This window comes from Tachysurus vachellii, chromosome 8 (assembly GCF_030014155.1).
Source record: "Tachysurus vachellii isolate PV-2020 chromosome 8, HZAU_Pvac_v1, whole genome shotgun sequence".
NCBI classification, from domain to species: domain Eukaryota; kingdom Metazoa; phylum Chordata; class Actinopteri; order Siluriformes; family Bagridae; genus Tachysurus; species Tachysurus vachellii.
This window is the reverse complement of record NC_083467.1, coordinates 11,435,711-11,460,924: the sequence shown is the minus strand read 5'-3', so window position 1 is coordinate 11,460,924 and position 25,214 is coordinate 11,435,711. Positions and strand designations below refer to the sequence as shown.

General features: G+C 37.2%; 2 protein-coding genes across 2 annotated transcripts in view; one reads left to right on the top strand and one right to left on the bottom strand.

Moving 5' to 3' along the window:
* Positions 1-1,269, bottom strand: part of col4a2 (collagen, type IV, alpha 2) — a 60,570-nt gene extending 59,301 nt beyond the window's left edge. The window contains exons 1-3 of the mRNA XM_060876253.1: positions 1,113-1,269; positions 714-841; positions 570-621 (exon numbers count right to left, since the gene is read on the bottom strand). Of these exons, the coding sequence (XP_060732236.1) occupies positions 570-621; positions 714-781 (120 nt within the window). The 5' untranslated portion in view covers positions 782-841; positions 1,113-1,269. The remainder of the gene's footprint in view (positions 1-569; positions 622-713; positions 842-1,112) is intronic.
* An 88-nt stretch (positions 1,270-1,357) lies between these two features.
* col4a1 (collagen, type IV, alpha 1) overlaps positions 1,358-25,214 on the top strand; it is a 42,490-nt gene continuing 18,633 nt past the window's right edge. Inside the window, exons 1-8 of the mRNA XM_060876254.1 lie at positions 1,358-1,592; positions 18,044-18,100; positions 19,591-19,680; positions 19,936-19,980; positions 20,216-20,260; positions 24,708-24,770; positions 24,906-24,959; positions 25,109-25,135. Coding sequence (XP_060732237.1) covers positions 1,509-1,592; positions 18,044-18,100; positions 19,591-19,680; positions 19,936-19,980; positions 20,216-20,260; positions 24,708-24,770; positions 24,906-24,959; positions 25,109-25,135 — 465 coding nt within the window. The 5' untranslated portion in view covers positions 1,358-1,508. The remainder of the gene's footprint in view (positions 1,593-18,043; positions 18,101-19,590; positions 19,681-19,935; positions 19,981-20,215; positions 20,261-24,707; positions 24,771-24,905; positions 24,960-25,108; positions 25,136-25,214) is intronic.

The following is a 25,214-nucleotide window of genomic DNA, read 5'->3' as shown; positions in this document are numbered from 1 at the left end:
CATATGATGACCATAGGCAATCCACGCATCCTGGACATGTGGTCTTGTGCAACGCCCACATGTAAAACACACAAACTCCTATCTCCGTAATAAACACAGAGATGTTAGTCCCGTCCGAATCCATACATGAAATGACAGACTGAAAAAAAAATCTAACTCTAACGTCGTTTGGAAAACTAGTCCCGTCCGAATAGTGCTATAGTGTACAAAATGTTTTCCCTATCGACTGTTTTTTTAACATATTCTTTTTTTAATCTAATGAATACACATATTTTGTTCATATTCACAAAGACATTCATATATAGGAAGTAAAAAGCCATTTGTTTGTAAAAACATATAATCTTTAGAATATATGCACTGAAATAATCAATAACAAACAACAAAATCAGAATCCTTACTATACATACAGTATTTTAGAGCTTTCATGTGGACATTAGGGTTAAATATCAGGGCCAGCCCTGCTTCAACACACCCTGGACACGCCCACTTTAGAAGTGCACACTCTTTAGTCTGGCATGTTGGAGATGCGTATCGAAGCGTCGTGTACTTTTAATAATAAACCAACTCACTGCGTTAACTTCTGAAGTCAGGGCGAAGACGATGAGACAAATCAAAAGAACCCTAAAAATAGAAAAAACACCTAAATGAGGGATTTGTAAAAATGCATGCATTGTAAAAAGTAGTGTCCAAAGTAATGTCCAAATGGTGTTTACCTGAGGATTTTTACTAGTCCCCGGTGCTGTGGCTGCATCACTCCCTCCATCCGCAATGTACATTTCATTCTCTCTCACCTACACGCACACTGAGGAACGCCGTCACCACATGACAGCCCACACACAACCTACAATTGTTTTTAAGAGTGTATTAGATTCCCAGTGCGAAAGTAAAGACACATTTTTTTTTACTTAACGTCTTGCACAAACCTATTTCTACACAAGTCCTACATGTACTGAAACTTTAGGATGACACTTCTTACCATTCTTAAAAAAAAAAGTTAACACTGAAATCCATGATACTCTGTTGTGTTTATGAACAAAAACAACACTTAAAAATACACTCCTGGTGTTCATTAAGAATGAAGCAAAGTGCGTAAAAGTTGGACGCGCTCTTACCTCCGCGCGCTCGCTCTCCTGCGTTACGCGCACACGTTGGAACAGAGAGAAAATAAAACACGTCCTGAAAACCGACGGTGCAAGCTTCTTTTAGAAGAATATGTTAATCTCTGCTTGGTCTATCAGACTTTGCAGACACTTTCTCTCAACTATGTCGAAAAGTGAGTGCTTCTTTGGCACATAGGGTTGTGCTCAGACGTGCTGAAGGTGGTGGGAGGTCTAAAGGGGAGTGTATTACACTCATCTAGAAGCTGTTGGTTTGAACAGAACCACATAACTTCGAGAGCAAAGATGCGGACAAAACCTGTAGATTAGGCTCCAGTGAAATAAAGTAGACATACAAGGAGAAAAATCAGCAGGACGAGCTGTGCAGTTTGTGCTATCTGTAGCGGTGTAATGGGAACAGCTGCAGGCGCCATGCGCGTCTTGCTGATTCTTGTGGCTGCCGTTTTGTTCAGCGCACATCCGAGCAGAACTGAGGTATGTTCTTTATGTTGGGTTTAGTTTTATTAGTTTGTGACAAGAATACAGTTGACAAATTGTCTGATCTTGTGCAAAGTGCGTTATCTGTGATACAGTAGTTAGATCTATCACGGTTTATCTATCCATCACTCTTTATTAACAGTAAAGTCTTTATTTCACAAAGTTCGACTCCCTAAATAATACTTTCTAAAAAAAAAAAAAAAAAAAAAAACGTGCACGCTGGAAATTTATATCAATGTTTTAATGAAATATGACTCAAAATATGGAAATCTGTATACGCTATTAGTACTTCTGTTATGTCTTGTATTGCTGGACTAATGACAAACACTAATATGTAGTAGATGTGATGCATTTCAGTACCACTAGTTGTGGTCTGTTCGACCTGTCACTTTAGAGATAAGAAGCTCGCCTGTCCATTCTGTAGCACATGCTGTGCTCCTCCTCTGTGGGTCAGGACCTCTTGAAACTGGGTGGAGGCAGTTTGGATTTTGGAGGGTGGAGTGAGCTGCTAGGGAGTATAGATACCAGAAAGAGCCATAAAACATAAAGTCTACATACAAATCATATTCCATTGCTTGTGCATGGTCTGTTTATAGTGTATCCTACATAACAGCTCAGTAGATTGAAACACCATCTAGATGTAGTTTAATGCCTCAAATGTATGTAAAGTTGTTTTAGGACTGAAGTTCAATTGGGATTTTGGGGGTGTGTTGGTAAGGGATTTACTGAATCTCAGTAGAAAACTTGTGTTCAACATGTTGAAGATTAATGGCCCTGGATTCTTCAGTAATGTGGAAAAGTGTTGCTGTAAATGTAATAATTCTTCAATAAACTCTGTGAAAAACCTTAACAATCCATAATTTATGACCCATTTCAAATGACTATTTAGACCATTTTTGGATACAAGTGATTGCTGCCGGAAATATCTGGAATAGTCACTAACCTGAAACACCCACTGCTTTGTTTTAGTGAAAGTCCCTTGGAGAAGTTCTTACACAACATTGATGGAGCAGACTGTCTCATTTTATTTTCTTAGCAAGTCATTCATACGTTCCTGATTAAGTAAGACTCCACATTTAATTGTTCAGATTAGACTTTTTTCTTGCATCCTTAAGGCTTATAAAGCCTATGCTGATCTCCTAAAGCCCACTATGGCTTAAACAATTACTTAACTGGAATTCACAATAATGTTTAAATTAAACTTACCAGTAGGCCACCTTGAAAGTTAACTATATAGTACAGATTAGATTTTTTTCCCCATACTAAAGACTGGTGAGAGGACAGAGTCCCTCATATATCAGCCTTTCAACAATTTTTAATTCTAATACATTCCTCAGTCATAATTCTGTACATTCGTATTTTATTAAAATACTAATTTATTTTTTTTCTTTTGTTCTCTGTTTTCTTCTTTTAAACTATTTATTTAATGTTGCTATTTGACAGATGTGATTTGATGGTTCATCGATTTGATGTGCAACCTTGGAGCTGTGTGCTCACTAACCTACTTAGCTTCAACATAGTTGTTATCACATCCTAAGGGAACTGCAACAAGCTTTAATAGAGCCCAGTGGGGCAGGAATCATAGTGCCCAATGTTTTCTATGAATGGTTTCAGTGGGGGCAGCAGAAAAGACAGTTAATTTTTATAGCAAATATTTGAAAAACATTCTGCGGCTTGTATGATCCTGGTGTATATCAAACAAATGGGATGGAATGGAAAATATTTCCATATTCCACAAACAAAGGTAAATTGTTTCTATTGTATAGGAGCATGGAAGTTTTCTAATGGCTGATTTTTTGGGTATAGTTTAGCAGATTAGAAATTTTGTTAAAAGTTGCCAACCCTGGTTAATGATGAAACAAACCAACTGTATCAAATTCAGTTGAACAAAGGTTGAACAACAAAAAACACCGATAGAAATTCACTTGATAGTAGCTTATAGCATAAGTCAAGTGTGAAATCCTTCTGACTTTTGTTTGAGGCCTTTGTTTAGCTTTGTTGACTTTAAACACTGAATAATTAAAAAAATATTTTTTCTGTAGTTTGTTTGATGATAGGGGGGCACGGTGGCTTAGTGGTTACCACGTTCGCCTCACACCTCCAGGTTTGGGGGTTCGATTCCCGCCTCCGCCTTGTGTGTGTGGAGTTTGCATGTTCTCCCCGTGCCTCGGGGGTTTCCTCCGGGTCCTCCGGTTTCCCCGTGCCTCGGGGGTTTCCCCCGGTCCAAAGACATGCATGGTAGGTTGATTGGCATCTCTGGAAAATTGTCTGTAGTGTGTGATTGCGTGAGTGAATGAGTGTGTGTGTGTGTTTGCCCTGCGATGGGTTGGCACTCCGTCCAGGGTGTATCCTGCCTTGATGCCTGATGATGCCTGAGATAGGCACAGGCTCCCCGTGACCCGAGGTAGTTCGGATAAGCGGTAGAAAATGAGTGAGTGAGAGTGAGTGTTTGATGCTATATCATTAATAATGTTGTCCTGCCCCACCAAAACTCTGAGTTCAGTTAGATCATGATGATGTCTACCTTCTACCTGAATTATAGAATAAATTTATATCTTCTCAACTTACTAGATCTATTACATTTACTGTGCACAGGAACTGGGAGAATGATCCAGATTGTGATGCCAGGTGGAAAAGAAGGAAGTATAAACAGTCCTGCCCTGAAATAGTTTTGAATAACAGTTTTGTTATTCATCAGCCTGCCTGTCTGTAAATTTACATTAATATAAAGTTGGTGGTCCTGATTATTTGATTTAGGCTGAACTTCCAAGAAGTTTTTAATACTTGTTTATTCTCCAAAATTCACAAGAGGCCAGGGTAGCCTCATGTGTCTCCAAATTAGTTCCTATCAGATTTTTCACTTCCTTAGATTAACTGACATTGCTAAGGTTGAGGGCTAGAATAAATCCTCTTTGAGTCAAATGGCTTGTACAGCATGTTGAACTACTGTAAGCAGGCACTCTAGTGAGCTAGAACTGAAACACATTTTGGGGTTCAGGGAGACATCCTGTTCAGATTTAGGAAAAAACAACATTGCATAATAAAACAGGTAACTTTTAGATATAAACTGGTAAAGTTAAATCTCAAGCATTCCATCAATCCAAAAATAAACATATTTTTCTTCCCTTGTATATTCTACTAAATCCTTTGGCAAATTGTCTACATTTTGCAGATTCAACCTTGCTAGATTTGAAATTCTCTGGTGTACTCTCTTTATTTGAGTTGGCAGATGAATATTTCATTGCTTTATCTGTTTGATTCCTGGAAGAGGCATGTGGAGAAGACTGGTGTGTAAATAGGAGTCAGGGATTGAAGGCCAGGAGGGAAACTGTGATAGACTTCACCACACTCATATGACCATCCTGCATAGATCTTACTGTTCTGCTCTCTGTCAGGGGAGAATGAAAAGAAATATCAACAACAGTGGAAATAACAGCTTAAACTACTGTTTATCTTCCTGACTCTCTGTCCCGACGCATTCTGACTCTTTGTTTAGGGGCAGTGTGAGAGAGGCATAGGTGACATCCTATGTAGCCAGTTTTGTGCCAAAAACATTAATAAACTTATGAAAGATCCAGACATTGCAATGATTCCACTAAGTTTGTAAAGGAAAACTAGCAAGAATGCTATTTTCTTAAACAGTTCATTAATTGAGCTGTTAATGATATATCTAATGTTAAGGTTTTTAGATAAACATGTCAGATTACTGAATTAGATAGTTAACTACAAGCTGAAAAACCACACTACTTTCTTCTTTCTTCCAGCAAAGTAATAGTATAGCTTCTATCTAGTTATGTTCACTAATTGGACTTGCCTGATTCATCCTGATGTCCTATCTCTGGTTGGAGTCAGATCACTGACTGCCATGGAGGATGGCTCCACATGTACAGCCTAAAGATGTAATAGATTGCTGAGGATTGCTTAGAAACCATGGAGATAGCTTTGGATTGTAATTGCCATGAACAGTTATAGCAGGGAATTATTTACAATGGCACAGTTCGATGTCACTTGGATAAGGATGATTTCCATCTGGTTCCTCTCAGGGTTTCTTTCTCATGCCATTTCAGGGAGTTTTTCCTCACCACCATCACCTCTGGCTTGCTCATTAGTGATAAATTGATATATATCCTGAATTTATGTATTTCTGTAAATTCTATCGTCTAAAAGCACTATACAAGTAAGATTAAACTGAACTGACAGAGATTACAAATAATTGAGAAAAACATTTGTACAGACATTTTAGCTACTGACCTGCGATTAGCATGCATTTGGGTGTTTTTATGAACCTTGGTAGTAACAGAATTTCTTATGTTTACTGGTTTGTAACCCACAACTATTCAGGGACATTTTCCTAAATATATTGATCTAGTTTGTATATTATTTTATAAATGCTTAGGTGTGAGCATGCTAAAATGCTGGGTGGTCTTGGAGAATCGTGTCATTAGATTTCAATGTGTCTTAACTGACTTCACCCAAAGATCTCCAACATACTCAAAGAGTCTTGACACAAACAGTATATTTGGAACTCTCATCTTATGCTTTGCACTTCTGTTTTTTTCTAGTCTTACTTTAAGGAAAGCAAGGAACACTGATTGTTTAAGCTGCAGAGGTGTCGTATATCCTCTTGTATCTGTGACCCCAACAAACCTTTGGGTTGTTTGCACAGTTGAGTCCATCAATTATACATCCTCGCAGCAATAAAAAAATCTGTCTTAAACTTCAAGACACCTCAGACACCCATGCTGTGATTTGCAGGCTTGAATTGGCAATTGGGAGTTGTAGAAGCTCAGCTTCCTGCACTGAAACGATAGCTTGAGCCTGGAGAATAGCTGTAGCAGATTCTTTGGGCTCAGAAATGGCAGAATGCCTGTTCAACACTCCACATCCTGTTTGCACCTTACGCCTGCCTTGTCATTCAAATGGCTAAAAATGAAACAAACGTCTTGGCCTTGCATTAGCTCTAATGAGTTCTGAAACATTTCCTAAATTCAAAGGGCGAATTAAGTAAAAATATTTTTTTTATCTTATAATTAGTAGTATAAGTAGCATGTGTTATAGAAAAGAATTATACTACTGGTGTCTATATGCTGTAGATTAACAGATTTTGTTTATAGTAGCAAGAACAAGAATAGCGGATATCAGAGTAAACACTATTTCCTTTAACTATTTTCTATTTTTTTTTTGTTATTTTTTAGTAAACTGGACATTGTATTGTTTAAATAGCATTTTAAATCCAACCATTTAACAACTGATAGGTTAAGAACATTGCAGGAACAATACTGTTGAAGTATAATTCTTCAAATTTGTGGAATACCTACTGAACACTCTAAAAACACTCTTTGTCCCCTGGTTAGATGTTCTACACAAGCTATTTTCAGACATGAAAACAAAAAAGGAACAAAAAAAAAAAAACTTCCACAAAAAAAGCACTGTACAGCAAACCGGGAGCAGCTTCAGACCTAGCATTACTGTCTTTATTTAATTTATTGCCATGGCTACAATCTAAACTGTGTGGTCATGTGGGACTTCTGTTTTTTCATCAGAAGCATGACATTTGAATTGCTCACTTGTTTGGGCACAGAAGTCCCATTAGTGTTCTCTCTCAGCAGAATCATGTCTAAAGGCATCCAAACAAATGTGGTTAAATTCTGATTAGTTTGTGTTAAGGAGTCCTGAAGGTAAATTAGCTTTCCTGTTTCATGCTAAACTCTCAGTTTGCTCTTACTAAGAGAATAGTGATTTTCAGGTGTGTACTCTTTTGTCCCCTAGGAAGGTATCATATTAAGTGAAGACGTTTAGTGTTGTCTGGAGGCTTGCTTATGCAGGTGGCTCTCAAAACATGTGGTAATGGACAGGCAGTCCATCACTGCTCTAGGCAATATAAATTATCCATGAGGGAGAATGGGTTTAGGCAAATATAATTAAGCTGTCATGTCACATGTGGAATTTGGCCTTTTTTTAAAACAATTATTTTGGATGGTGCAATTTGTGATACAGAGCAGTGTCTTCCTTTATAAAGATTTTAACAGTGTTATACACTGAGAGGCTATATCTGTTTCTACAATCCAATTTGGTTCAGCGGTCAGACATGTTTATTACCTAGGCCTTTACACTATGGTTACAGAAACATGGTGTCAGATGTGATGGAATTTGTCAAAAAGTTCTCTCAGAGACATATGGTACTTTCTATAATTTCAAAATGCATTCTAATGTGAACTTCGTTGCATTCTTCCAAACAAAAAAAAAGGGTGTAAAAACCCTTTTGGAAAAAAAAAACCCTGTAAAAAGCACATTTTTCCATGTATAAATAGGCTTTACAGGCTTCCATGTAATTCCTAGGAGAACAGTTTGCCATAGATGCATACAGCACCCCTCTAAATGCAATGTTTTATATGCAGCCTGATCCTGCTATTGTTTAGTTCAGGAAAGCTAGCTTATTTCCTATAAAGCTCCCTATAACACACATCTAAAACCAGAAACAGTTGGTTTCTTGTTATCTGGTAATACATGCATATTTTTATTAATTAAATACAATTTTGTATTGTACATAGCATACTGTAGCATGAATTCATTAATCAGTTGAAATATATTTTAAAAGCAGAAATTGTATGGTTGTTTAACTAGCTCTTACTCCACATTAGTGAATACAACTATTATTTGTGTGAGTGTGTGTGTGTGTGTGTGTGTATACGCATGGTGTCCTGCATGCCATTCCTGCCTTGTGCTCAATGTTTCTGGGATAAGCATCGAATGCTCCACAGCCCTGATTAAGGTAAAGTGGTTACTTAGGATAAGACAGTGATTGAAATGTCTCCAAAATGACAGTAATACACAATTATTATTGCGATCATTTAAAATTAAAAATTCAAGTTTATGAAGGAAGATAATGTGTCTCACAGCACAAACATGCAGCTTTTACAGTATATAGAAACTTACTGTTCACAAGTTTGGGATAGATATAGCATTATATATTATCATATTTACAATGATAATAAATCCTGTGTGTGCATGCATACATGTGCATGTGTGTGACTCATACCCATCAGATATAACAGAGTGTAACTTGTAAATCTTGGTGATTCTGTTCTGGATTTGTTCCTCACAGTTGTCTGAAGTTGTGTTTATTACTGTATACATTCATGGATCAGCAGATGTAATGGATGCAGAACCAGTAATATCTTGAATACAGACATTGGCTTTTGCCGGATGAGGTGAAAACTCACCTGAAACTAAAATGAAGGATTTTTTTTTTAGATTTTTCACATTGCAAGTTATGTTTAGAAGCAATAATTGAATAATAAGGCTATATCCCCATGGATGTAGACAAATGTCCTGTACTAAAGAGACCTTAGTTAAGCAGTTTCATTATCACAGCACTTACCTGAAGTTTAAATCTGCCAGACACATACAGTATCAGACTGAATCCAGACACAGATGCTTTGTCACTAAGACAGTCTGTGTACTGGAACATATTTTTCTATATATAGGGTTTGGCAAGGATTTGAATTCCAAAAAAAATGTCCAGAGTTTCCATTTGAATCCATCCTGTCCTGCTTGACATATCATGGGAAGAGCATCCTGTCTGAGCAGGTCATCAGTGAATGTGGGCTTATTGTTAGTCCACACTACATCAAACTGCAAAGGATGTCATCATGTTTTAAACAACATACGTTTATCTCATAGATAAAGAATAGTATATGTTTATCTCAGTTTGTTAGCGCTATGACTATGATGTGATTAAATGGTCTAGACATAAAACATGTCATAGTGCTTTAGTAATCTGTTGCTTCCTCTGTGGTTTCCACGTGGAGTTTGTTTAGAAATATATTGGGAAGTTCAGTCTACATCAGCGGTGTCCAATCTTATCCACAAAGGGCCGGTGTGGGTGCAGGTTTTCATTCCAACCAAGCAGAAGCCACACCTGATTCCACCTGTTTAATCAGTTGTTCTTGGCTTTTAGTAGACTTTTGTGTGGCTTCTGTTTGGTTGGAATGAAAACCTGCACCCACACCGGCCCTTTCCGGATAAGATTGGACACCGCTGGTCTACATACTAGATCTCTTCAGTAGTCATAGGAAAAGAATGGATAAATGCGGCAGACAGATAGATAGATAGAGATAGCTTTTGTTGGGAGTTCCTGAAGTTACCACATGTATTTGTAGCTGTCTATGCCACAAGTGAGGAAAAGCATTTAGGAGCTTTAATCAAATACATGCACGTGTGTACATTACATCTGAGATGCACTGAACTGAGCAGTAGGCATCTCCTTGGGGTCTTTTTTTATCCTTATGATTTTAATAGTTTGCAGAAGAAAGAAGAAGAAAATGATGATGATAATAAATATGTTCACAAGTGGTTTGCAAAGGGCTTGTTGTAAAAACCGACCACTGCCTCATTCTTTTCTCCTCCTCCTCTGTTGTTCTCAATGCCCTATTTGTTCAGAAGAGAAATCAGACATTTGCAAAATCTCCCTGGCCTTGTTCAGAAGACAGCTCTATTTTAAGCTTCCAAAAAGGATTTCAACATAACATAACAACACTAAAAGCTCAACAATTACATCTTTTGTTTAACTTTTCCTTTTTCCATTTTTATCCTTCATTAATGCTGCATGTTTTCAGAGCCAAGGAGTTTCTGCATTTGCTGTTGCTTTTCCATGTGCTAGAAATTGTGTTTCACATGTTTGCCATGTGCTGGGAATCATCTGTTTTTACTGCATTTATGCATTTTTCTGCTCATGCAGCAAAGGCAAGGAAATGTAAACATAAATCATTGGGATATTTACAGTACATCTGTTGACTAAGAAGCCAAATTACCTTCAAACACACATTTGAACCTTTGCAAACAGATTAGAAGTTTTTTAGGTCTTGACAAACTCTGTTATGAATAGCTTTCATTCTTACAGGATGACATAACAGAATGCGTAAAACAGATTGAGTCTGCGTTCACATGGCAAATAAGTACTATTTGTATATATTCTATTCTAAATGTTTTCCTTAACGATTAAATAATTACAATGCAAAAATCACAGAAACGTGAATTGCCAGACTACATGAATAAACATCTAAATCCTCTTTGCAAATCTTGCTTCATGCCAGGGCACTGAACCTTTTGGACTGTAGCACATTTGTTTGCAATTGTTTCTTGGATGTTGTAGGTCAGATCTCAGCCAGTGGGAGAATACAAGTATGCGTACATGGTCATAGGTGAGACAAGAAAATCACTTAATGAGAGGCTATACTTTAGACTTTCATTAAAAGACCTCAGTTTACATCAGGGAAGAATCTGAAGGGCAGAGGTGAACTCTGGGTGTGTGAGCAGCTAAATCTGTGGGTAGGTCAGGGAGGCATCAGATAAACAACGGTTTAACAAAACTAACCGACCATGTGTTGTATTAATAGACTGGGAATTTTAGATTTGATTTTTTTTTCTTGGTTAACAAAGCTAGTTTACCAGTGCAAGAAGTGTCTTGGTTCTTCATGGACCTCTAAAGACTACATTAGCATGAGAAGGACCATTTGTGATATCATTTGGTACCTTGTCACTTCTTTACTGGTCTGGATGGTGGCCTAATAGGGATATGATGTGGTCCATTTGTGTTTCCATCTGCAACATTTTGCCACTGTGAATGGCTGTCTCATGACATCATTACCTCTTCAGACTGAGAGCATGATGAATGGTTTCACTTTGCCATCAGCATGGCTACTGCATAACAATCTAAGAGCTGAAGTGTCCCCCTCTCTTATCTCTCACCTTCCTATCAACACTCTGTCATATACATTTCTAGGAATTTTCCACATTACTTTTCCCTTTTTTACAACATTCTACACACCCGTCTTAGCAGTCATTGATTTTCGTAGTCATAGTCTATATGTCATGCAATATAAAATGTTAAACACAGCTTTTGTGTAATCCTGTGTGTAAATGTTTCTGTACATGTTGTCTTGTGTTGCTTCCCATCCCAATTGTAAATGATTTCAGAGCTACACAAGGACATTTGAATGCTTAGATGTGACTATGCATGCAAGTGTGTGTACCAAGTTTGTATGTGCTGCTTAGAAACCAGCTCCCTGTCATCTACCATCTATGGCAAAGGCACAGCAGAGTCTCCCCTTCCATCAGACCAGACGACACAAAAAAAACATAGCAGCCTCATATCCATCCATGTGGGAGGTGTTAACTGACTAATGCCTCTGCCCTTACTCTTGTCTGGTGTTAATAAACATTTAAAGCTAATTGAAGATTAGCTTCCATCAAGTCTCCCTGTCTTAACATTAAGGTGTAAAATATCACTTCTGGCCTCTGAACAGTGCTTAGTTAATGTCATGGGAAATATATGTGATGTGTGATAACTGATGAGGTTGTGGTAGGTAAGGTCAGAAGTTGTGCGCTCAGTGAAACCACAAAAACCACAGGAAATATGACACATCAAGAAAAAAGAGCTAAAAACCAATACAAAGAAAGAATGGTGTATTAATAATACCTCTCATTCATTGCTTAATACAGGTTTATTATGTTTTTATTTATTTATTTATTATTTATTTATTTCTATAAAACTAGCATATTGGCATTGTGATATGATCAGCAAGCTCTATGTTTTCCATGCAGAGGAGACTCTAGGATTTAGAATATGCGTTCATCAAACATGTGGGTTGATGCATTTCAGATTAGGAATGCATTGCTGATGGCCTCAGATGTACCCACCAGTATAGTCTCAATATGTGCATTGTAGGATGACAGAAATCCCTGATCCCATATCCTTGGCAATAACTGTGAGAAATATTTTTTCCCTTAACCAATGAGCTGTTATAAAGAGAACAGATAACGCCCCAGATGTTCCCAGATGTGAGCTAACCATTACAATTCATGCTATATTGGACAGTGACTTCATCCAAGTGGTGACAGTTGCTTCTCTTTATACAGTAAGCTAGGTTCCCTTGTGCTTCCTTCTATTCTCCCAGTTCTCTTAGCTTTCCTTGCTACTGTTCCACTTGGCTTGAGTTTAGAGGCTCCAATCCAGGTTATTTTGTTAAATTCTAAGACAATGGTGTTAGAGCCATAGAATTTATTCAGGATTGTCTCAGATAGGAAACTTGTGTTTCCTGCTTAAAGGATGTTGAGACTTCCCACAGTAGAACATTAGGTGGTGCACGATACATTATATAGAGATTTACCCACGTAGCTTTCTAGCAATACCACTGGCTATAACTATTCGATTTGGTGTCTGATTTGAAGACACCTGTATGTATATCACAAGTGCTTTATGATTTCTCAGCATAGACTCTCAATACAGATTTTCAAATTAGTAACATTCATAGCAATTGCTTGCATGCAGTATGCTGTTTAACTCACTTCCCATGTATTTGACCTACTATATTTGTCAGTATTTAGCAATGTGTGGGATAATTAAGCCTATTTTTTTAAGTAAAGTGGCTTAATGGTTAGCATGTCTGCATTGTACCTCTGGGGTTGGGATGCACAGTGTTTGCATGTACTCCCTGTGCTGAAGGGGTTTCCTCCAGGTACTCTGGTTTCCTCCATCGACACAAAGACATCCATTTAGGCTCTTAACTGTCCAACGGGTGTGTGAGTATGTACTGTATAAGACTGTGCTCTGTGGTGGACTGATACCCCATCCAGAGTGTCCTTCCACTTTCAGCCCAGAGCTCCCAGCATCCCTTTGTAGGATAAATGGCACTAAAAGTGAATAGATATCAGCAACTGCATATCAGCTGAGCTTTACAGACACAAATCAACTATTATGAAATGTTCAACTCCAGAGTTGTGTATAATTATAGTTACTGTATATTGTACATTTTCTTAATGATCAGAGTCATCTGTTATCTGAAAGTATTTAGAGGAGCAGAGCATGAGCAGCAGTAAAGAAAACAGTTAAAGCAGTTGGATTGTTCAGAAGACGTATTACAAATGATTTGAAGCCCAGAATTTTATACATCATAGTCAACTAAGTGGCTGTTAGGATTAATGAAAATTATGCTACTTAGTTCAAGTACTGTGTGTTAGATATAAAGAATACAGTCTCTATATAGTCTACAAATTTTAAGCACTGTTTCACTGTTACCCTTTGTACTTAAAAATAATTAGCAGTTAAATAAATGACCACAACAAAGGCTCTGCCTGGTTTTGGGGAAAACAGATATTTGTATAGGACTAGATATGAACCTTAGGATCTCGCAGCTTGACATTGCAAATGCATTCAATGTCTTAGTATTGTGTAGGTCTACAAGCCACTAGAGCAGATTCAGTGTATCTTGACACAGAGTCTACAAATCTCTGGAACTGTGCTGGATTATCATTCTTTCAAAGGTTATTTCCCCAGTTACCATTTTGATGAAGTAGGCGTACAGTACATCTGTTGAAATCTGTGGACTGTCATAAAAAAACACCTTCATTATCATCAAACTATTCAGTGATCCCTCATGCTGTATAGATGGATGTGTTGGAAGAGACCACTCCCATCAGGACAGATATGAATATGGCTGATTAATCAGATCATTGTATTGATTGCAAGTAGCCTTACCATTACCAGCATTTGTCACCCATCTGTATATATCGTAAATATATCTGTGTTCAAAAAACACAGAGAAAATGCGAAGGTGATGAATCACAGCTATTTGGTATAAAGGTGTTTGTTGTAGTGTTTTGGCAACAGAAACAGCAATAACTCATATTCTTTTCAGATAAGAGTAGGACATGATAATCCAGCATTTCCTGGAATCAGGGGCATAGCCATCATTTAAAAAGTGTGTGTGTGTGTGTGGGGGGGGGGGGGATGAAAGAGGAGGGTAAGATGAAAAATATGATTATAAAACAGAAAGAAATAAAGAAATATAACAGCTTGCCACTGGGACAGTACCCTTAAAAGGACATCTTTTACCTATCAGCATACTGTAACATTTCCCCTGTGATCTACCCTCATTCACCGGACTAGATTACCCATCATCCTTTGCACCCCGTCATCCACCATGTTTGTTTCCCGTCTTCACCTGTCTGTTCACCCTGACTCTATTTATACTCATCACCACTGTCTTCACTCATTGTCGTCTTTACTACGTTGTATGTATGTGTTTACCTGCTCCTTATTATTAAAATGACATCTTTAATGTCACTATTCGTCGTCCTCGTCTCTGTCGTGTACATACAGTGACACATACTTGATATTATGTAGAATTGGCAGAGTTAAACATGCTGTAAAATCTCAGTTCAACATTATCTTTATTCTTATTTGAAGGGTTTTGATAACACACTTGTTAAAACAAAAGACGTTATAAAAGAGTTTATATAACATTTTTCAAAGCAGCTATTTTTCCTTATAATCCTTTAAATGCTATTATTAAATATATGTGAATCATGGGCCTCTGTCTGTATCAAATTTCTAGGAAACTCAGATTAGTTTTCCTAGATGAGATGAGAATGGGTGATTGCCTTATAATAAGTCTGTTTAGAATTTCCTGACATTTCAACACGTTAGGCCAATTATCACCATTCTGGGAGACATTAACAAACAGCGATTTCGCAAATCAGCATGATTCATGGGTTCTTTCCAGGGTCCAGCAAGCAGATGTTCTGGCTTCATGCATGTTCTGCTGCCTTACTACACTGACTTTACATAAATACATCTTGGTGATGATGTCATCAAATTCCTTGTTGAAAAATTACATATTGGTTAATGCTGCTAGTAGAAATGGTTAAGAATTAATGGTAATTAATTTTAGCAACAAATTATAGCATTTTGAAATTAAGTGATATTTAGATTTAATATTTTATTGATTATAACTGTTTTATTAGAACATGGTGGATTAGTGGTTAAGACTTGCTTCTCTTACGCCTCCAGGGTCATGGGTTCGATTTCTGCCTCCTCCCTGTGTCAGTCCAAAGACGCGCTTCGCTGAATATTCAGGAGTATGTGTGTGTGTGTGTGTGTGTGTGTGTGTGTGTGTGTAATTGTGTCCTGCTATGGGTTTCCTCCTATCTTGTGCCTTGTGCCCCGACTGCCCTAGGATAGACTCCAAGTTTCTGTTGGATTAATGCTGCAGAAAATTGATAGATTACTAGAAATGTATAATTAACTTCAAGTAAATCAATATGTTTCTTGTTTTGATTCTGTAATCAACTGGATTGAGAAAGATGCAATCTTTAATTCAAGGTCATGTTTGTTTATATTTAGTGAATAATATAGGAGGAAGCACACTTACAGAAATAGCTAAACGTATAGAACTGCCAGAAAATATTAGACAGTGGATTTACAGTAGATCTTAACTGGATTTTTCATAACATTTCATAACATTTTTCTTAACACTGTTGAGTAGCCAAGTCATCATTCATAATATATATGACATGAAACAGACATCTTCTTATTTCATAACCCAAATATCTGTATTTACCATATAATAAACCAGTTACCTTAAGTGCTAGATTTTATCAGATATCTTTTTTATCTTGTTGTCTTTTGCCACTTCATAGCTATGCACTGTTGTATGACATCAACATGACGTCTTACAAAATGATGTAGTCTGAGCTGAGTGCTCAACTGTCTGGTTTTTAAAGTGCTGAGAAACAGTTGGAGAGATGCCAAGGCAGGGCTGGTTATGGTCTTCATGCTGCTCATTACCATAAACATATCCACATAATTGTTTAGCCTTTATATGTTCAGAGAAAAAGAACTTTCTTTCTTCTTGGAAGTATCCTGTCTGCCTGGCATGTGAACCCTCTATACTCAAGATCACAAGATCTAAAATCCTGCAATCATTTCCTTCTGTTAATGTGCACATCCTGGTAACAGAGAACAATCATCCATAGAAGCATTTACTTGCTGCGTACTTTTCACATTATCTTTTAATGTTATTTGCATGTTGAAATTTTCTCACATGAAAACTTGCCTATGGATCAGAAAAGGGTTGAAATCATTCTGTCCATTCTCCTTTCTTTTTTGATACTTTCTTTTATTCCCTGTATAGCTACAGTTGTTTGTTCTGAGACACAACAGGAAAATCCTTCTAAAACGTCAGTTTATGTATCTGTGGCTTCATGTTATTGCTCACATTCACGACAGTCCCACAGCAGAGTTTGTCCTCAAACACACAAGGCACATAACCTTAAACTCTTACATATCCCCCACATCTATAGAGGCCCTATAGAGACCATATTGAGATAATTATCTTCTAATCAGTCTTTTATGTTTCTTGTTTTTTCCTGTACATTTCATGTTTGGGTTTTTGGGAATGCAATCCTGGTATAAGAAGGAAAATAAGATGCATGTTTCAGTACGTGTGATCCAGGTCTAAGATGGAAGATTGGAAGATGGTCATTATAAGAGTCCTGAAGCGATAAAATGATACATGAACATGTTTGGAGATAAGACCCTTCATGTATGTCAGAGTTTTTTATGGAATGCAGGGCAATTTAGTCTAAAGACATCATAAACCTTACCAGAATATGAAAGGTAAGATGTAGTGGTATAAGAATTGTCATTGGTTTATTATATAACTACGTTATAGAAGGTAATTTATTATCTGTATTAGAATATTTAAAGGTTTCGGCTAAGGTAAAGGCTGCGATTATACTAAGGTTAATTAAGCAAGGTCAAATATGTTGAACAGGCTTGAAACGACAGCCATTTAACTCCCTGCCTGGACAGCCACTGATGGTCAGAATGGACTGACCTAGAGGAAGTGATGAGATAATGTTTAGATACCAGCAGTTCTCATGGTCCTGCACAGCACCCACATACTGATCCAATTACCCAAAACACAAAGGGAGGAGGTGGGGCAGGGGTGGTTTGAATCTCAGGCCTGTTCTTTGGCTTCAAATATTTGGCCAAGTGCCTCACATACAAGCAAAAGTTGAGTGCGTCTCTATTCCCAGGACATACTGCCAAGGACACTGGAAAGGATTGGGGTGTGAAGCAAGGAACATTTGGCCTAGCATGCTGTGTAACATTGGACTGTAGAACTTCTTTATTAGGTTGTAAACGGCAGCACAATGCTATTTTGAAGTCAAGTCAAATGGATGTTGTTGTCATAAACAATCAATACACAGGACACACTAATTAGACCGAACCACAAAACAGCACTGGATGAGAGGAACCAGTGCAAACCACTCTCTGTAAATCGTAGACTTCACAGCGTAATGCACAGGAAAATGAAGAATAAAAACCCGATGGTAAAAAATGTTATAGCATCACTGTCTCTGAGGGATGAAACAGTCCATTACATACAGCACATTTTATCTAACAATTTAATATTTAACTCCTTTTAAACTACTGGAGAGATCGTGTTTGAATGAACTGCATTATTACTGGATTCATATGTAGTGTGTATTTTGAGTGTAACACTGTATTTCACTATTGAGTGTAACGTTCACTGTAAGAATGTTCACTTGCTGCCACCTAGTGGATTGCTTTAATAATACAACCTTCTTTTTCTCCATAGGGGTGTTCAGGCTCATCATGTGGGAGGTGTGACTGCAGCGGTGTAAAAGGGTCAAAGGTGTGTGTCCCTCATTTTTTCAGTTCTCACAATCCAGTTCTTTGTTTTGTTTCTTTACAATCTTTACAAAAAGTGTATATTTTCTTGTTTATGAGACAAACTCAACTCTTAATTTCAACTCAAAAATTTGATTTGATTTGATTTGACTCTGAATTGGTGAGTTTTGTTAAGTTCATGCAGGTTAAGGATGTGTATTGTTGGTCTAAACACGTGTGTATGTATGAATTTAAAGTTTTACATGTACTGTCTGTGATTTTATTTTTTATTATGTGTTGATTTACTGTTTTCTCAGTGACATTTTTTTCCAGCATTGCCTGTCTACTAGAAAATGTTGAAAAAAAAGTCATTATAATATATTATATTATAAACTTCATCAAAAAAATAATATATATATATATAGACATAATTGGGTTAAATATATATCTCTATATATAATATATGCCAAAATTTTATTAAAATTATTCCTATTGACAGTGGTGTTTTCTATGTATGATGTAATATGCCTCATTAATTATGCAGTCAGTACACAGAGGCACTGTATCCTTACGTTATTTATTTATTTATTTATTTATTTATTACACATGTACAGCACTTTGAATTACTATATGTATGAAATGTTATACAGGATGTTTGTATAATAAATAATTCAATTCAATGCAAGTTTATTTGTATTTACAATTGACATTGTTTCAAAGCAGCTTTACAGAACATAAACATAGAGCAAAAGGTTATTATAAAGAATAATATCAAGATTAATAGCATACAAAATTCAAGATTAATGTTAGATATATTGAAATGTGCTTGTATATATCACCAATGAGCAAGTCTGAGGTGACTCAGGTGACTGTGGGGAGGAAAAAGTCCCTTGAATGGAAGGAAGAAACCTTGACAGGAACCAGACTCAAAGGGGAACCTCATCCTCATATGGGTGACACTGGAGGGTGTGATTATAAATATACAGATAGCATGTGATACAAATAGCATGTGCACATTTAATTTACCTAAACTGTTATCTTTTAAGCACCCAGAGTGTAGGTGAAAAAAAATATATCCATAAAGTAAACAAAGAGCAAATCTGTAACGTATGGCTTATTAGACATGATCTAGTAGGCAAGTTAAGATTGTTGCGCCATCTAGTGGTGTCTACCTCTGAACATTTTATTTTCTCTGAAAAATGTTTTTACATTTACATAATTTGGCAGACACGCTTATCTAAACGACATGCATTTTTTTAATGCTCAGTTTTATACAAACTGTTCAGGGCCCTACCGATGGCATCTCAATGGTCCAATCCTTCCAATCTGCAGTTCAATACCTTAACCACTGAGCTGCAACATCCCACAACATACACGATAACAAACAAACACGAGCTTTTATAATGTAAAAAAAAAACCCACATAACACCTGAAATGTTGCATAAATTAAATTTAAGCATGATGTACACTATAGTATGTCACAAATTCAAGATTCTTTTTCACTTCTTGGTACAGGGTGAGAGAGGTTTACCTGGCTTACAAGGCAATATGGGATTTCCTGGTGTGCAAGGTCATGAGGGCCCCCAAGGGCCAATAGGACCAAAGGTATGTAATAACCAAAGCCCAGATAATTCACACTAATCACTGATGCAGGAGAATTTATGACAAAATACATAACATTGCTTGATCTTTATTTTAATTAGTAGAATCTGAATCTAGTAGTTCATGGTAATTCCGATTCTTGTTAATTCCCTGAACTATTACTACAGTATTCACCCAAATAATCAGAGATTTGAGAATGTTGTTCAACAAAGAATTAAAAGAATCAATAACTGAAAACTAATTCATGTACTCTTATAGGGAGATCATGGTGAGCCCGGAGCTCAAGGAATGAAAGGAACACGTGTAAGTGATGTTGCTTTTATTCATACTTCAGTATTTATTTGATTTGCATAACAGGAATTAATATGTAATCCTGAAATGAGACACTGTGAGAAATCTGAAAGGCTTTTTAGCCAACTGTTCTTTTATCAGTATATATTATCCTAAAGCATCAGATTTTTATATTTTTATATAGCTATTTTAACAAAGATAAATATTGCAAAAAATGTGATGCTAAATATCAATATCTTTGTTCTAGGGCCCTTCTGGTTTACCTGGTATTCCGGGCATTCCTGGGCACCCGGTAAGTTCTGCAATGTTACTCTGCTCAGAATTTTAATCATTTCTCTCAGACACCTGTATATTAAATTATATTAAAGTAACTTATATACTGATTTACAGTCGTGTGCAAAAGTTTAGGAACCCCTGACAATTTCCATGATTTTCATTTATAGATATTTGGGTGTTTGGATCAGCAATCTCATTTTGATCTATCAAATAACTGAAGGACACAGTAATACTTCAGTAGTGAAATGAGGTTTATTGGATTAACAGAAAATGTGCAATATGCATCAAAACCAAATTAGACAGGTGCATAAATTTGGGCACCCTTGCCATTTTGTTGATTTGAATACCTGTAACTACGTAGCACTGATTAACTGGAACACACAATTGGTTTGGTGGCTCATTAAGCCTTGAACTTCATAGACAGGTGCATCCAGTCATGAGAAAAGGTATTTAAGGCGGCCAATTGCAAGTTGTTGTTCTCTTTGTCTCTCCTCTGAAGAGTGGCAGCATGGAGGCCTTAAAACAACTCTCAAATGACCTGAAAACAAAGATTGTTCAACATTATGGTTTAGGGGAAGGCTACAAAAAGTTATCACAGAGATATAAGCTGTCAGTGTCCACTGTGAGGAACATAGTGAGGAAATGGAAGACCACAGGCACAGTTCTTGTTAAGGCCAGAAGTGGCAGGCCATGTAAAATATTGGAGAGGTGAAGGATGGTGAGAACGGTCAAAAACAGCCCACAGACCACCTCCAAAGACCTACAACATCCACTTGCTGCAGATGGTGTCACTGTGCATCGTTCAACAATTCAGCACACTGCACAAGGTGGAGCTGTACGAGAGAGTGATGAGAAAGAAGCCTTTTCTGCACACACACCACAAACGGAGTCGCTTGTGGTATGCAAACGCACATTTGGACAAGCCAGCTTCATTTTGGAATAAGGTGCTGTGGAGTGATGAAGCAAAGATTGAGTTATTTGATCATACTGTAACAAGGAGCATTATGCATTGCAGCAAAAGAACACTGCATTCCAAGAAAAACACTTGCTACCCGCCATAAAATTTGGTGGAGGTTCCATCATGCTGTAGGGCTGTGTGGCCAGTGCCGGTACTGGGAATCTGGTTAAAGCTGAGGGTCGCATGGATTCCACTGAATATCAGCAGATTCTTGAGAATAATGTTGAGGAATCAGTCACAAAGTTGAAGTTACGCCGGAGCTGGATATTTCAACAAGACAACGACCCAAAACACTGATCAAAAGCTACTCGGCAATTATGCAGAGGAACAAGTACAATGTTCTGGAATGGCCATCCCAGTCCCCAGACCTGAATATCATTGAACATCTGTGGGATGATTTGAAGCGGGCTGTAAATGCTCGGCAACCATCAAACCTAACTGAACTGGAGATGTTTTTTAAGGAGGAATGGTCCAAAATACATTCATCCAGAATCCAGACATTCATTACAGGCTATAGGAAGCGTCTAGATGCTGTTATTTCTGCTAAAGGAGGCTCTACTAAATATTGATGTGATTTTTCTGTTGGGATGCCCAAATTTATGCACCTGTCTAATTTAGTTTTGATGCATATTGCACATTTTCTGTTTATCCAGTAAACCTCATTTCACTACTGAAATATTACTGTGTCCTTCAGTTATTTGATAGATCAAAATGAGATTGCTGATCCAAACACCCAAATATTTATAAATGAAAATCATGGAAATTGTCAGGGGTTCCTAAACTTTTGCATATGACTGTATAATGAATGGAACATTCCCCCAGGCCACCTCTTTGAGTCTGCAGGCTGCACTGCTTTATGAATAAAATTTCATAATTAATTTCTGCAGTTTGCTGCTTGCTTGAGTCTAGCTGTATCACTACTTCTCATCTGGTTATAGTTGTCTCTAATTACAACACCAAAGCTTTGACAACTTTAATAAATTTCTATTTCAGCAGCATTGTACGGAAGGCTTAAGAGGCCATAAATTATTACATTTTTTCTTTCTTGTTTTTTCATGATCACAACTTAATTTTCTCATAATCAGGACGTAACAAAAGTTGTTTTCTTGTGATCACGACTTAATTCTCTTGTGATCTTGGCATTAGGAAAAAAACATGTTCTAAAGGCAGCAAAAGCGCAGTAACACAGTATCATGGATGATTGCATTCGCTTTTACTTTGCTCAAGGACTCACTCAAACTGAAACAGCTCTCCGGTCTGTCAGTGACGACAGATGAGAATGACGAGAAAATTCTCGTGTTAACGATAAAGCACCTTTTGTTATTTAGAGATCATGGGAAAAGAAAAAAGAAAAAATATAATAATGCATGGCCTCTTAGGACCTTTATAGTATCGTGTCAGGACTTAGCCCGGACTTTGGCCACGTGCATTTGTTTGTTTTGTGTCACATGTCTGCCCCACCCTTGTCTCTTCCTGCCCTCTTCTGCACACCTGTTCCTTATGTGTCTAATCATGATTTAGTATTTAGTTGAGCCGTGTTGCCTTAAGCAGCATGGAATCCTCTGGTGTCTTTGGTTGTTTTGTCCTGTCTCTAGTCCGTGTTATGTTTCGTGTTTTTGTTAATAAATCGTTTTTTGTTAATAAATCGTTTTTTTTTTTTTAAATGCTATCCTGCATTTGGGTCTTTTATCCCCGCGTCCGTGACAGATTGGCATTAAAATTACACAATAACACCAGACATAACCAAATTGAGACAATCAAGTCAATATGTCCGATATAACAAAGATGCAGCCATGCATGAATCTCTAAAATGCACTAATATGATTTTCAGGATAGGTACATTAGTATATACAGTACTTCAGAAAAATAATGTACACTTTTTTATTTCTATTTTTAATTCTAAATTTTCTCTGTCTGAATTCAAATTGTGTGATCCTTACCAGCTTCTATGAACAAATAACCTCAGGTGAGGTTCATATTTACCACAACCATTAAGATAGTAATTAGCCAGGTGTTACTAATGAAATACATAAGATTAGTTTAGCATCCAGAAGTGTGCCTACCTCTATAAAAGCATAACATTTGGCATTTTGGTGTTCTGAAGCACTCACGTGTGTGTCTACATAATGCTAAATAGGAAGAACATTATCCATAACCTTAGAAAAACAGTTGTTGTTAATGTGGGAAGGGTTATAGGACCATTTCTAGACAGAAATTTATTCTACAATGAGAAGGACTGTTTACAAATGGAGAGCCTTCAAGAGAATAGCCAGTCTTCCCAAGAGTTCTCAGCGATATAAAGACTAAAGAGCTACATTACGTGATACAGGCCTCTGTAAGCACATTAAATTTATGTCTATGACAGCACAGTCAGAAAAAAATTGAACAAAAATGGCTTTTGATGAAAAGGATGCTAGGAAAAACCCCTTCTGCCTTAAAAGAACACCGCAGCAGGATCTACAGTAGGTTACAGTAATTTGCATCTGAACAAAACAAAGAGGTTCTTTAACCTATCCTTTGAACTGATAAGGCCATGATGGAGATGTTTGGGCTTCTTGCACAGATTCATATTTGGTAAAAAATTAAGCACTGTCAGGAAAATGGTGTCTTCACAGGGTGAAATCCAGATCCAAACTAAGACAATGAAGACTAGGGCAGGGCAGACACGTGAACACAAAATGTCAACAGAAAAACACGACACAAGAAGCAACTGCCAGAACGCCTCCTAATGTTCCAACAGGAAAATGCAGAGCGTGAGCCTGACAAACACAGAATACCACCACAAACACCTCATAAACACTGTCAGGTACAGTGAGAGACATGTGATGATTTGGGCTTGTTTCACAGTCACAGGACCTGTGAAACCTGCAGTAAAGTCAATAATACACTCCAGTTTATATGGAAATATTCTTGAGACAAATGTGAGGCCATCTGTCTAGCAGCTTAAACTGGACTGAAATTGGATCATGCAGCAGGATAATGATCTCAAGCACACCAGCAAATTAACATCAGAACAGCTAAGTCAAGGTCCAGACCTCAACCATATTGCGATGTGGTGGGATTGTACTGTAAGATAGATGCACCTGAAGCAATGTTGCAAAAAAGGTCGGCTCAAAATTGACAGACACTCCTACAGTAAAATATGTACGTTAACTAATTCATGCAGAAGGTGATTCTGCATGTAACAGAATTCTGTGGTGTACTTATTGTTTCCTAATCGGTTACTGAATGTTTATTTTTAGGACACTGGTGTGTGTACTAGTTTTTCCCATGACCGGAAGCACCTGCTGAGCAGATCTTTCTGCATTCTGTATCATCAGCCACATGCATGTTCAGCACAGTTCAGCATAGCAATTCATCAATAAATTTATGGGTTCATGAGTTACATTTTCTGAGAGACAGTAGTAATGATGAAATTTCCTGATAAACAGAGAGTAATGTTTGTTGAAATAGATGGGTGTGTATCAATGTGTAACTTGATTGATGTGTCACATTTCCACTTCAGGGTATCCCAGGTCAAGATGGTCCACAGGGACCACCGGGTATCCCAGGCTGCAACGGAACAAAAGTAAACAAAACTTTGTCTCTTTGTTACTACGCGAGAATGTGTTTTCAACTAGAATATCGCTTACAAATCTGTATATTTTACCATTTCAAATTTAAGCTGAGAGTTCACACTGAAAAAAGAGTTTTTATATTGCAGGGGGATCGAGGTAGAGATGGAATCCCAGCCGTAGCAGGATTACCAGGACGACCAGTAAGGAAAAGACAACAAATTTCCCACAACTAGCAGCTTTTTAGACTGCTTGCTTTTTAGACATTAGCTTCTGTGATGATCTGAAATCATTTTATTTAACACCATTGAATCTGATTATTTAATTTATTCTATTTTCTTATATTTTTTAGGGTTTTCCAGGTGATCCAGGAATGAAGGTACAAAAGCAAGGCTTGATGTCTTGATTAATTTATTAAATTTTTCATTATGTGATTCTTTCAAACCTTAATATTATCC